This window comes from Manduca sexta, chromosome 14, assembly GCF_014839805.1.
Source record: "Manduca sexta isolate Smith_Timp_Sample1 chromosome 14, JHU_Msex_v1.0, whole genome shotgun sequence".
Lineage (NCBI taxonomy): Eukaryota > Metazoa > Arthropoda > Insecta > Lepidoptera > Sphingidae > Manduca > Manduca sexta.
Genome location: NC_051128.1, coordinates 7,873,793 through 7,887,518, shown reverse-complemented (window position 1 = coordinate 7,887,518; position 13,726 = coordinate 7,873,793). Strand labels below are relative to the sequence as shown.

General features: G+C 33.8%; 1 protein-coding gene and 1 long non-coding RNA gene across 5 annotated transcripts in view; one reads left to right on the top strand and one right to left on the bottom strand.

Annotated features, from left to right (window-relative positions):
* Positions 1–13,726, top strand: part of LOC115456075 (extensin) — a 71,473-nt gene extending 57,747 nt beyond the window's left edge. For all 4 annotated transcript variants that reach the window (XM_030184942.2, XM_030184940.2, XM_037438633.1 and 1 more), the window contains exons 2-3: positions 11,260–11,501; positions 11,957–13,726. In XM_030184942.2, coding sequence (XP_030040802.1) covers positions 11,260–11,501; positions 11,957–12,289 — 575 coding nt within the window. In that variant the 3' untranslated portion in view covers positions 12,290–13,726. The remainder of the gene's footprint in view (positions 1–11,259; positions 11,502–11,956) is intronic.
* Positions 10,214–11,347, bottom strand: LOC115456078. Its single transcript, XR_003939850.2, has 2 exons — positions 11,213–11,347; positions 10,214–10,386 (listed from the first exon to the last, which is right to left on the bottom strand). It is a non-coding gene; the product is annotated as an uncharacterized LOC115456078 (long non-coding RNA).

The window sequence follows — 13,726 nt, the reverse complement described above, 5'->3', positions numbered from 1 at the left end:
TAACTTACTCTTACTAATGTTACAAATGAAAAACTTTGAAAAAACGTTTGGTTGTTTTTGTATGCTTGTTAGAAATAAACGCAGAAACAACTAAACGGATTTGTATAAAATTTGCCATACGGGTAGACCTGGATTAACTGGCTACTTATTATCCTTTAGGAAATAATGGATTTTTTTAATCTGATTTTGTAAATACATGTCTTTGACATCGAATAGTGTTTTAAGATCTTATATAGTAGGAAATGCTTTTCACACGAGAAAAGCCATAAGCAACACCTCATATAAAAATAATTTTACCAATTGATATTTCTATCAAGAGAAATCTGTAAATTTAGTAATTTTCAAGAAGTTTAGTATTCGTTATGAAAAGAAAGATATCTAACGAAAAACGATTTCACATATACGATACCACTGTTTACATCAGTAGGTGCGATCAATTGGTGAAATTAAGATTAAATTTACCGATATCTCCATACATTAAAAATAATATGAATCACCCAACAATCGTGACTATACGGAATTGAATACGTGACTTCTACAACCTTCTAGAAATATCCATTATCATTCCTATAAACACCTACAGGAAAAGAGTAGTATTTTACCTGTAATTAACTTGCATATCTACTTATCGGGAAATAATATGGAAATGTAAGATCTTGTTTCGAGTATAAGGAAAAGCTACCGGACATAGTAAAATGTAGATATCTTAATGAATAGACAACAAATGTATATGACAACATATAACATAATTAAAGATTAGCTATGCCTTTTAAAAAATGAACCCGTCGTTAATATTAAAGCATGTTATAAAGACATAAATTATAAGATCCAATTACCTATCGCAGCGCTGATCTCTAATAAAAACATTTACAGATATAGTGAGTTTAACGGCATTACAACTGGAATTCACAGTTGGCGAAAGTGAAAAATGAACAGGAATTTTAGCTGATTGGTTTCGCCGGTACATTGTAAAGCACAGAGCAGTGCGTGAGCGCAATGCTCCGGTACTTTTTTCACGGCCCGTGAGCCTCTTACGCTTAGCGAATCCGAACAATCCCTCTGGCCCCATTATTAATTGCTCCACTTCTATTGTATAAAACAAGAAGCCGTATCAACAGCGTACAAAATTCATTGTCTATAAGATATTTCGTTTTTTATGGCACTAATTATGTTATTTGACATAGTATAACTCAAGAACGTGACGAAATATTAATGGTGGCTATTGCATTGTTTCAGGTAAGCAAGGCGAAGGCTCTGATATATGTGTGTATGTGGTCAATTAAACCCAAGGTAAACCGGACGTTCTGTGATTTTTTTCTTTTAGTTACATTATGCTCTTCTTATCGTAGCTGACTATTACAAAATCCGTAGGTATTTTCATTTTTAATATTATTACATTTAAAGACTCGTAATATTACTATAGTACTGTTGCAATGAATGGATAACCTCTACGACGTACAGTTAACGTGTAAAGAATACCTAGTTAAAAAAGATAATGATAGCTCTAGGTTTAAAGTTTTACAAGCTGTAATTAACAATAAAACATCGATACTAACCATAGAGTACGATGACACTATAGAACTGTGTAGAGTCGACACACACATAATTATATGGCACACGATTTACCAACTGTCGCCTCAGATATGTGATATGTGGGCAACGAACGAGGGAAGGGTTGCTATCTGACTACACCCCTCATATGCCACTACACCGTGTCAACACACGCCTGTGTTTAACGACGGATATCAATTTATTAAGTTTGCTTTACATGTTCTTTAATAAATTCACTGAAATTTAGAAACTATTTTAAAGTTTATTAAAATCGCGTATATTATTGTGTAGTATTAATTAACATAATATGGTTGGACTTTAGGTAATATAGTATGACACTACCATAAACGATGGACTGGCCGAACACACTACATGCCATACAATTTCAATTCATAATAACTCCAGACTATTTTCCTTATATTCCGGTTTAAGCACACGCGATATTTTGTTGCGTTTTTATTGTGCATATTATGGTCAAATGTAGGTGTTTTAATTCTCATTGGTTTCGTTATTAATAGTAATATTGCATAATATTGTGATGGCGTTAACTTAACTGAATTTGATTTTTGTCGTCACTATTGCTGTGAGCGATTTATTTTAAACAATCTGTTAACATAAACGTGTTAATAATAAGCACTGGTTCGTAAATTATTAAATATGTTTCTAGTTTTGGGACTTGTCAATGCTAAAATACGTCAAAATCGTTAATATTATGAGCAAATAATTCTTTACTATGATAAATTTAAGACTGTTACTTAGTGAAATCGTGAAATCTACGTCAGGTTGCAATGTTTCTAGGACAATACTTTCGAGCATTGTCATATAAAAATCATGCGAAAAACAGCATAATACAAGGTTTTGTTTCTTTATTTGTTAATAATGTGCTCTCATGTTTTGTAAAAATAATGACAAAATTCATAGCGATTTGTCACGCCATAATGTCTATAAAATTACTCATCCTACTTTTTTTTACTGCTTTGAAAGACGAGATGAGCTTGCCGTTCGCCTGACGGTAAGTGATACGATCACCCATAAACAGTAGGAACACCATGCCTTGAATTCCAAAGTATTGTTTGCTATTCCACTGCGCTTGCCATGCTGAGACATGAAATGTTAAGTCTAATTATGTCCAGTAGTTACACTGGTTACAATGTCCTTCAAACCGGAACACAACAGTGACTACATACTGCTGCTTGGCGGCAAAAATAAACAATGCACCTACCCAGGTAGATTGTCACACATGAGAAACCTACCACCGGTAAAATTGAATATTATTTTTTTATCAAAAGAAATGTTATATTCTCTTAAGTAATAAATTACAAATTCCTTGCATACGTATTTAACAATTCCAATTAATGATTTCTTATGTTTGCGCGAATGTTAGACATTGAAATAAATCCATTTTTCGGCTTTTATCGCGGTCACGTGGAGGATATCGAAAATTATAATATATAAAAAACCGTGATAAATTTCGAAAAGCAGTTTTATTGCAATTCCAAATAAATTACAAAAACATCACTACAAATCGTTTAGGTAGGGATATCAGTCGTGAGAACCGCTGCAAAATATAATAATATTCTTCGGTTGAAGTGACACGATTATATGGGACAATACTTTAAATTTATTAGCATGGAGAACAATCGAGTATCGTTGTGAAATGATATTTTTTTACTTCCTTTAATTTTGAATATGAAAGTTTGTGAAAATATTAGGAGAAAAATATGATTACATATCCGGATGTTTATTAGAAAGAATCACAGCACTCGATCAACGGATTTTAATGAAATTTGATACACATATAATCCTGTATTAACATAATTATGTTTAATTCTAGAAAAGTATCCAGAAGGACATTTATTCCGGTGAAGTTTATTCATCCGGGTGAAATCGTGTGCAACGTCACAAAACAATCTGCCTTATAAAGGTTTAGAGTGTGTCTAATACTATAATGTATATCTGCAATGATTTTACCGATAAAAGCATACATTTTTACATTTTTATATTCATGTTACATATATTAACAATGTTTACTTAACTTTCATGGTACGTTTTTCGTTTTATCTTCGTGCAATTTAAAGACACAAAGATATAAACTCAAATTATGCATGTTATTTGGAGCACTAACAACATTGAGATAAATCGGTAAACGTTTATTCGAATTAAAAATGGACTATTTTTCTCTTTGGTTCAACGAACTTTGCAGTCATCACGGACATGGCTGTCGGGTCATTATCACATTGTGCTAAAAACGACTCTTTAAATAAACTCTCTACATATATTTCACCTCGTTTGTCTTTCTTAAATGTGCCAATCATTTCTAATGGCCGCATTAACATCAGCGGCCGAATTTATTTCTTACTATTCATCTTCACGATTATTGTGGAGTCTTGAATTATAATAGAGTATTAAATTTTAATTCCTAGTAATTCCCCTCTCGAATAATTGATGCCTATATATATCAACCTTGCAATTAAGAGCGATCAAGAAGAACATTGACACATTAACATGGCTCGACATACACAATCATAAAAATTGGCATTGCGCTTTGTTACGTCCCTTGCTTCAATACAAAGAATTTATTACAACCGATTGAGTATCGATGCGATTAATGAAGAAATGTCTACTTACTACATAGTATATACTACTACTCGATAATGTCTAACCATAACGTTAACATTACGTAAACCTCGATGTATCACATCTTTGACTTCGTATTTTAATTTATTGAGTCGCATTTTAACATGAGGACGCATCTAGACCTTCCTAACTATAATTATTATTGAAATCAATAAAAGCTATAGTGTGAAATAAATCTATAACGGAACTTTAGTTCATACTGAGCGGCAATTCTGTCGAATATTTTAAAAATATATTTAAACCAATGCAACTATTTCTAATAACGACTTTAGAAATATCGACGGGACGACCACTATTAGCATAGGTTACTATATATAAGCTAACACACAAACACCTTGTCAGGTTTATTCATTCATATTTGGTGCCAAATCTAAATTGTGTATTGCAAAAAAGTGCGTCCTCCACACACGAAACTGGTTCAAGATTGCTTCCACAGATTATTTCAGTTCACGCTTGAGATACGTTTTATAAAAATTATATAGTACGAATTAAAAATAAACCGTACAGCGATTTGACCTAGATTAAACCTGAGTTATTCCAATAAAAATGCATTTATTCATTGGAAATGATATCATGTTGCCTTCATTGTTCATGATGATAGAGCATTATGACTGTGTTAACGTAATCGATACTGAATAACCTTTGGCGTGAGAATTTAGAATTCAATAATCATCACATTTAAATACCAATCAACTTAGTGGTGTATTTCTCCGCTCTTTCTGGTATAAAGAACCATAAAAACCATAATAAAAACCTCGTATCGACATTTTAACAATTACCTGCAGATCTAGCACTCTAGTGACCTTATCTTAAGCGTAAAATTAGCAACAACTTCCCAAGATTTTAGACGTTTAAGTAATACCAGTTATTTTAGTTTGCAAAATCCAATAAGTTCTACTTGACCTCTATCAAGCCGTTGTTTATTTTTCTGTGCACATTTAAAGTATTAAGGGCCCAACAAGTCGTTAAAAGTTCACGAGTACAATTAAGTCCCTATACTTAAAGCATCAAGCCGTTTTACAAAAAGAGAGAACAATCAATAATTTCAAATGAATATTACATACCTATGTAATACTATACTATACTGTAATACCTCCTGTGTATGTCTTTGTTATTTTCGATAAGTACAAAATTCGAGACAACAAACATTTATTACGCCTAAAAATAACAAAATGGCGAGACGTGGGTGATATCCATAAATAAATCGTTCGCTGTCGCGTAAACAGAATGTGGTGATATCAAAATTATATACACAAACTTCAGATTAGTCATCTCAAATGGATGAAATATCTAAAACATTAGTACAATTGCACTACCGCTATCACTCATTCGACTATAAGAATACGATAACCCCAGCGCGCTAAGGTGAAAAACGCTGCTTCTTGGTAGAGTTGGGAAAACTTGTACAAAAATTTAAGAATCCCTCTTCCTTTCTACATTGGATCCAATGCTACTTTGACGGGAAGAAGTTGTTAGTAATATTTTTAATTTTGTTTTTTTTTTTACGAAGGACTGTACTTATATTAAATAAAATAAATTTTTACCTCAGATATTAAACTGATCTGTATATTAAATACAATAAGACGACACGCTAATGACAAAAGATAACTGAAATGTGGAAATATATTTCTTAGATTGTTAGTTTCATCTAAACATGATATAACTATCGCATTAAATCTTAATTGTAAAAAATATACAATAATTTAACAAATTAACACTTCTGTGGTAGATTTACGTACATAACATCCGGGCGACGTGACAAGTTCTTTACGTCTAGTTATTATTTCGTGAAAAACAAGTAATCAATCATGATTTATATGCCAATAAACATTCGAATAAACATGCCAATAAACATGAACAAAAATGGCATAAAATATGAATTTAGTGCCGACATACTTCTTTAGTTCTTATCGGACATATACCATATTTTTACATATCTTCTCGCAAATCAATATATCAAATATTGATTTATTATAAAATAAAGAAAATACCAGAAAGAGAAAAAATGTGATAATAGGAATAATTCCACTCTTTTTTGTAATGTCGTTAACCCTTATATTTTTTTAAAACTGACAGAGGAATAAATAATTCCAACGTTCAACCACATTGTCGGCTAAGTAAACACAAATTGTAATACGTTTGTAGGTGTAGGTATAAACAGCTGTTAATCAGTATCACTTATACTTTACCATCACGCTTCCCGCCTTCTCAATTCTCGCCATTTCTATTAAAATATAATTAAACCTCGACGAACAATGATAGTATTAAAAGTGACATTTCAAAATTCATTAATTTAATTGACAGCTGCGGTTACGGCCGTCTGGAATTCCTACGTAGTTAATCCATTTAACGAATATTATCGCTTTAACGAAACTGAAGCGTCGCGCCACCGGCTGTCGGCATGAAGCCTTACAGTTGTGGGCGAAATACTGCTTATTAACGATACCTGCTGTTACCTGCACACAAAACTTAGCAGTAAGGTTAATTTATAAATTAAGTAACTAAATATTTGTTTAATATCGTAACTGATTATTTGACTCATTTTGAGAGCGTATTTCAGGAACATGTTAGAAATTGCTCTATCACTGGTGTTACTAACCCAGAGCTCTAAATATTTTCTACAAATATACTTAGTAGTTACGTTTTTCACAATTCCCCCTATAATACTATTAGCCCTATATTATATACTGTCCCACTGTTGGGCACGGGCCTATTCTACTACTAAGCGGGATTAGGCCTTAGTCCACCACGCTGGCCTAGTGCGGATTGGTAGACTTCACACAGCCTCGAATTTTTTATAGAGTAGTTCTTATGGTATGTTGGTATGGTATGCAGGTTTCCTCACGATGTTTTCCTTCGCCGTTAAAGCAAGCGATAATTCATAATATATTAATATCCATTCCAAAATAAAAAGCCCATGGCCGTAGTCTATAGCACTCAGAGATGTTGTAGAGTCTCCCAATTAGTATTTTCTTTTTTAGCTCAATCAGTTTTTACGAGGATTAGTGCGTTCAAACGAACAAAAAACAAACCTCTTAAATCAATAATATTAGTATAAATAACACACCGCACGCCAGAAAAGAAAACCTACAATATTTTAACAAATATCTACTGCTTTTCAATGAGCATTATCATATTTTATGTAAGTGACAGATATAAACAAAGACATTTTTTGGAAAATACCATATTATAAAATGTTTACATTAAATTTTTCTTTTCTCACATGGATTAGTTAATCTAATCTAGTTTAGGTATTGTTTCACGATTCACTAGTGCTAACTAAGTATTGGTAAATCAATTGCCTTATTAATATAATTACAATTCTCAATGATTTATCATTTAAGTAATTCAGGTTTATCTGAATTCGATGACAGAATATTGATCGGACGTTAATCTGTTTCATAGTTATAATATACTGCTGCTAGACTGATAAAGGATTTAAGAACACCGTACTACGGCGTACTTTTGTCTACTGCAAAATAAACCTGTTGAGTTAGAATTGTCATAATGCCAAACTTACGTGAGATGCTCGCTTCGTCGTTTTTCTTTGAGCACTGAAATGTTTTTATCAGCCTGGGATCTATATTTACATTCGTTTATTTACTAACAGTTACTGTGACGATGTAAATTGTAAATCCCAATGTTGAACTCTTTTATCAATGTCAAGATTCCTGACGCATCATTTTAATACATATCTACTTATATCGGTTATCAACACATCTTCTAGATGTCTCCTATAACAGATACGATAAGATATCCATACTATTTTGAGATACTGTAAGATTTTTGCAGTATTCGAAAGTAATAAAACGGTTAACATTGTGAAAAAATGTGATGAACCGGAAAATCTAAAATAAATTCACAATTTAAATGCGCAGTTACAAAATATAATTTAATCATTAGTGATATCAATTAAATCAGTTAAAATGATGGGCTGGACTACAATTGATCCACTTCATTATGAAAGTGCCATGGGGAGACGAACAATTTGGTGTAAGTTTCAAATGAATTTGTATTGTCGTTTGTTGAAAGAACTAGGCACCGACGTTCAAAATATGTAGTTACGTTTGAATTTGTGCTTGCAAAGATGTATAAATGATACATTCTGCAACTATCGAATGTTGTTATTCACTATTTTAATCTTTTAAATTACGTCAATTTGCCTTGTATCTGCAATCAATGTTTTAACGAATTTTATTGTACATAGCTTAGACAGGAATTTCTATTCAATCCATTTCAACCCTGTAAAGAAAAAGAAGGTAATGACATTTAAGTGTTTTGAACGATATATAACTTAAAGCTAAAACACATTTAGTTCAGAATTGTACAGTTACAGTCCCAGCTTTGAGCATACTTATGTATATCTATGATACTTAAAGTTATACACTTATATTATTTTAAATCTTATAATAATTAAAAGTATCAGTCCTGTATTTTATACTATCACACTGCTAGGCACATATCTCCTCTACTACTGATTTGGTTTAGGCTATAGTTCACCACGCTGGCCTAGTGCGGGTTTGGACGACTTCACATACCTTCGAAATTATTATGGAGAACTTCTCAAATATACCGGTTTCCTCACAATGTTTTCCTTGACCGTTAAAGCAAGTTCACAAAGAATACTAACATAAACTTAGAAAAGTAAGAGATACGTGCCCTTAGGTTTTGAACCTGCAGACATTCGTCTCGGTAGTTCGTTCTACTCCCAACTAGACTATCGCCGTTTTTTATTTCATACATTACCACATTATTTATATTGATGCCAATTTAACTTAGCAGCTAGCTACATAACGAATTAATATATTTATTGCGACATTAAACCTATATAACTATTTATATCGTATAGATAGTAAGTTTTATAATTGTATGGCGTGTTAATTTTAATGACAGGCGTTTCCTTTAGTTTTCGAAGTATCTTCGATCTAGAAGTTTCGATTTCTATAGGTATCTATAACTCATTTAGTTTTTTTGTATATTTGTATGATATTTCCTGTACAGCTGTCAATTATAATTTACTGTATCTTGTAGCTGATTGGTTAGATTTTTTAGCAATTGCTGGGTATACCTCTAATAAATATTAAAAAAATCAGTATAATATTATAAAATATGAATATAGCAATATTTTTTTAGATATAGAAAGCAAAATAATCCTTACTAATTGATATAGCAGTCGTTCGCCCACATAAAAATAATACAATAACATAATGAACTGGCTTATCGTCGTTGCGATGTTGCTCTATTGCAATAATCAGTTTGGAGAAACTGTCCCCATTGACTATGTGCCTTTGCAACAGTGCGGTGGGTGATCGTCGCAATATTATGAAATTTAGCAAAATAAGGCACGTATGACTTCAAGTACTGATAGTTGTGCTACTTGATACGGCTGAACACTTTATACCATCAGCACACGATTATAGCTCTAAAAGGTATGTAGATATGTCAGACCTTCCACAGTTCACCGAAATATTTTGTTTTCCCGTAATAATAATCGCCACATAGGCACTTATCGTGATCGCACCTTAACAATACCGAACATCCAGAAAAGTTATAATAATAAGGCCATTATTCATGTTACATTTTGACAAAACAACAATACTCATTTATATGAAACCAGATACCTGTTATACCTTCTTATTTTATGCTTGTATTTGTTATCTAAATATCCACATGTATGTATAAAATAAATTGTAGGTAGGTACTACATAACGTGTTGTCAACTTTTACTGTGGTTTTTTATCGAGTATTAATTTACTAACATTAAACTAGTCGTATTTTGCAGTAAGTACAACTTGGGCGCAACAAACTTGGAATCTACATAAGTGATTCTTATATGTTTTATGATACATATGCATTGTGCAGTTCAGAGTAGAATTAATGTACCTATAAATGGAATCATTGCAAAGCCCCATGATGTCATTAGTATTTTTAAATTTATTGTCTACGTTCTACACCAGCTTGGACCACAGAGTCAGAGTTCTGTTAAAAAATTCAGTGGTCAGGTAAAAATAAAACACAATCTGAATTATTATTAAACCTCAAATATTCACATTTTTGGGCCATGAGGATAAAATAACTCGATAGATGATGGTACGCGAGACAGCGCTGAGCCAACGACACTCGACCGCACATGGTGATCTTGACCCAAATGCAAGGGATCACTGTATTGATGGCTCACCTCCAACATTGACCCATGATCTGTATAACAATAATAAGAAAACTGTTATTTTCTCTTTCACTTTTCACAATGTTCTCATACTGATCATTACCGTTAGGTGGCAAATAAAGCAAGTTGCGTTTCATCTAATTGTACACTTTCCCAGCTTTCATTTTGATCACCGGTTTGTGAATATAAAATCCCGTTACATGTATGTATACCGTTGACCTAGTAGACTGCATCATACTTTCCACATTTTGATAATCCGTAACCAACATACTCAATCGCTTTTTAATTTAGATGAATGTACATGGCACTCGCATATCAATTTAACTGATTCTGATTTTTATGTTAAGCATTTAGTATTGAATCTTCGATTGGACATGATAGAAGGTGATGACTTTACGAGATTGGTTTATAGCGATGGTCACATTACCATTTTCGTAGTTCCATATATCGACCGTTTGATTGCCAGCAATGAAGGTTATTCAAATAATAATAAATGATGATCACATACTGATGAGACAGATGCTGTTATTATGAAATGTTTAAAAACTGGCCTGACATATAATGCAGGTATATAGTTGATAAAATATAATTTTAATATTAAAGGTCGATAGATTTTAAATACAGTACTATAACTAGAATAAGCTTATGTAATAGTAGTAATAAGTTATAGATTTTGAAATATTAACAACTTTATTAGAAAGTTAAAAAATCTAAATCTAATCCAAAATAAGAGCACACGTAAGCTCTAAATCACGACGTGTATTTTAGTAATGGAGCATATTTTTAGCTTGTTTAACTAGCTATAAAATGCTAGAACTAGGTCTACGTTTACATACAGAGGTATTATACATTAATTACCTTCGCTGTGAGCTATACTACAACACAATATTTCTGTTTCATTGCAGGCATGTCTCCAGACGAAGGCAGACAATCACAGAGGCCGTACAGATACGGCATGGTGTTGCTGTGCGCCGGCGCACTGATCAACTGGCTAGGACTGGCTGAAGACTACGCGGAACCGGTGCGGTATGTCGGCGTCGCGTGTATTGTCGCCGGTGCACTGCTCATATGCGCGGCCATGTGCTGCTGGCTGCAGTCACCAGCGCGACAGCCGCAAAACGAACGTGCCTCACCTGACACACATCAGGTAAAATCAATATACTGATCTAGAATAACAGACTTAATTTAATTTCGAAGGAAGGAAAATAAGTGCATTCTTATGGCAGAGCGAGAAGTTTAAATGAAAAATCGTTAGATTAGTATCTTTTTATATTGAGGGGGAGGGGCAGGACATATTATGGTCACAATTAATGGTTTCAGAAACCACGGTCTGGTTTCGATTGACATCAATGGACCCAGCAATGCGGACGTTATTTGACGTCCTGCTATGCTAGAAAACCCCATGACGAGCGAATGGCGATAATTCTAACGTAATTCTTAAATTATCCTGAATAACAAACCTCAGGCACTATTTTCATAAGGAAAATACACCAAAGTTCCTCACTGTCATGGCGGTTTTTACACTGATTTTAATTATTGTTGTGTAGAAATACTTTAGTGTATTTATGATACATATTGTAATATTAATTTTGCTCGTTCCAGATTGACGACCCCATCCACGTAATATCGATGCCAGACGAAGAGACAATGCAGCAGAAACCCCCAGACTACGACACGGTGGCGGGCGCGCCGCCTACCTACGACGACGCCATCAAGCTGAACCCCGCGCGGCTGTTGCCCGCCAGCAGCAGCGCGCGGCCCGAGCCGCCGCGCTCGCCGCACGCCGCCGAGGCCGCCATCATCCCCGGCCAGCCGGAGGACGCGCCCGCGCCGCTGGCGCCGCTGTCGCCGCTGGTGCCGCTGGTGCCGGTGCACCGCTCGCAGGTGCCGAAGACGCCGCCGCCGCCGTACAATCCCACGCACGCCATCAGATGAAAGCTCGGCTAGCCGTTGTCACTTCAAATCGACTGCTGTTTCATGTGATGAGACTCGCTGCACGTTATCCGTTCCGCGATAATGTGACCGGTATTATATTTTATCGTTCGTACATGTCCATGAAACGATTGTTTTTATTTATAGTAGAATGTCGAGAGCGATATGTACTTATGTGATATAGGGAAAGTTGTTAGTTACTTATACTTGCACTGTACATAATTTAACTTTGTAATATAATGGTTTGTTAACGTATGTACTTCTAGGTAATTAAGTTAAACAATCTCTTCCAATTATGTTTTTGTAATGTGTGTTCCAAATACACAGAGCACCTCTGTGGTTCCAAATAATTAGATTAGAAAGATAGATGACTCGCAGCGCGGGTCGATGTTTGAAATATAAACATATCTGTTAGTAATTTTATACTTACGAGCGAAGTGATGGTGTCACTAATCACTGCGCTGTGCCATTCATATCGTTACATGTTGACTATCACCCACTGTGTGACAAGCGAGCACCGTGTTAAGACTTATTGTATCTATTAGATGTATTTATTAGCGTGGACCGTGTGTTACTGCCACATGTCGACACGGCTCTGCGGAAACAAGTCCGACTACAATCACTTTGCTACAACCAGGCGACGCTGAATAAACTTTTTAAATGACGAATATAACGAATTTATTATAAAAATCATGCGTTTGATGAATAAAACCATATCAAAATGTTTCGGTTTGGTGTTTGTACGTCATGATAACTTATTGTGATAATATTGTGACTATTGATATCATATTGTTAATAAACTGTCTGTATCTTCTTAGTTTAGATGCATTTTTTCAGTTTTGTCAACTCTAGTCTTGAAATTAACAAATATAACATGTATTTACTTAATTAACGTTTTGTTAGATACAGGCATACATAATTTGTAATCTGTACACATTTTGATTGCACAACTTGATATTTTCCAACAATGTAATAGAATCTTCACATCACTTTATTATGGTTGGAAATGAGGTCAAGAATAATTTGATTGCACAAAATGTGCTCAATGCTGAGACTTCCTTTTGCAGCCAACATGGAGACTGCAGTTGGTTTTTAGTTACAAATAAATATTCCGTTGCAAATTCATAAAATTTAATCATCATCGAAATAAATTGTTTTCTCGATTACATTAACATTAACGAAGTAAATAAGCAATATTAATTTTAAGACTCAATGTATTATATAAAGTTTAACAATTGTGAGCTTTCAATTTAATAACAAAGTGGGACCAATACCTAATAATTAATTTGTGCTTGTACTGAACTAATGGAAACAGCGCGCGTGCTGAAACACTTTTAACGTTACAATGCTGAAGTTGTGCATTTATTATTTGTACATTGTACAAAGTCTCAGAAAGTTAAAGTGTACATAGGAAATAAATGTTGTTGAGAGACTATTTGA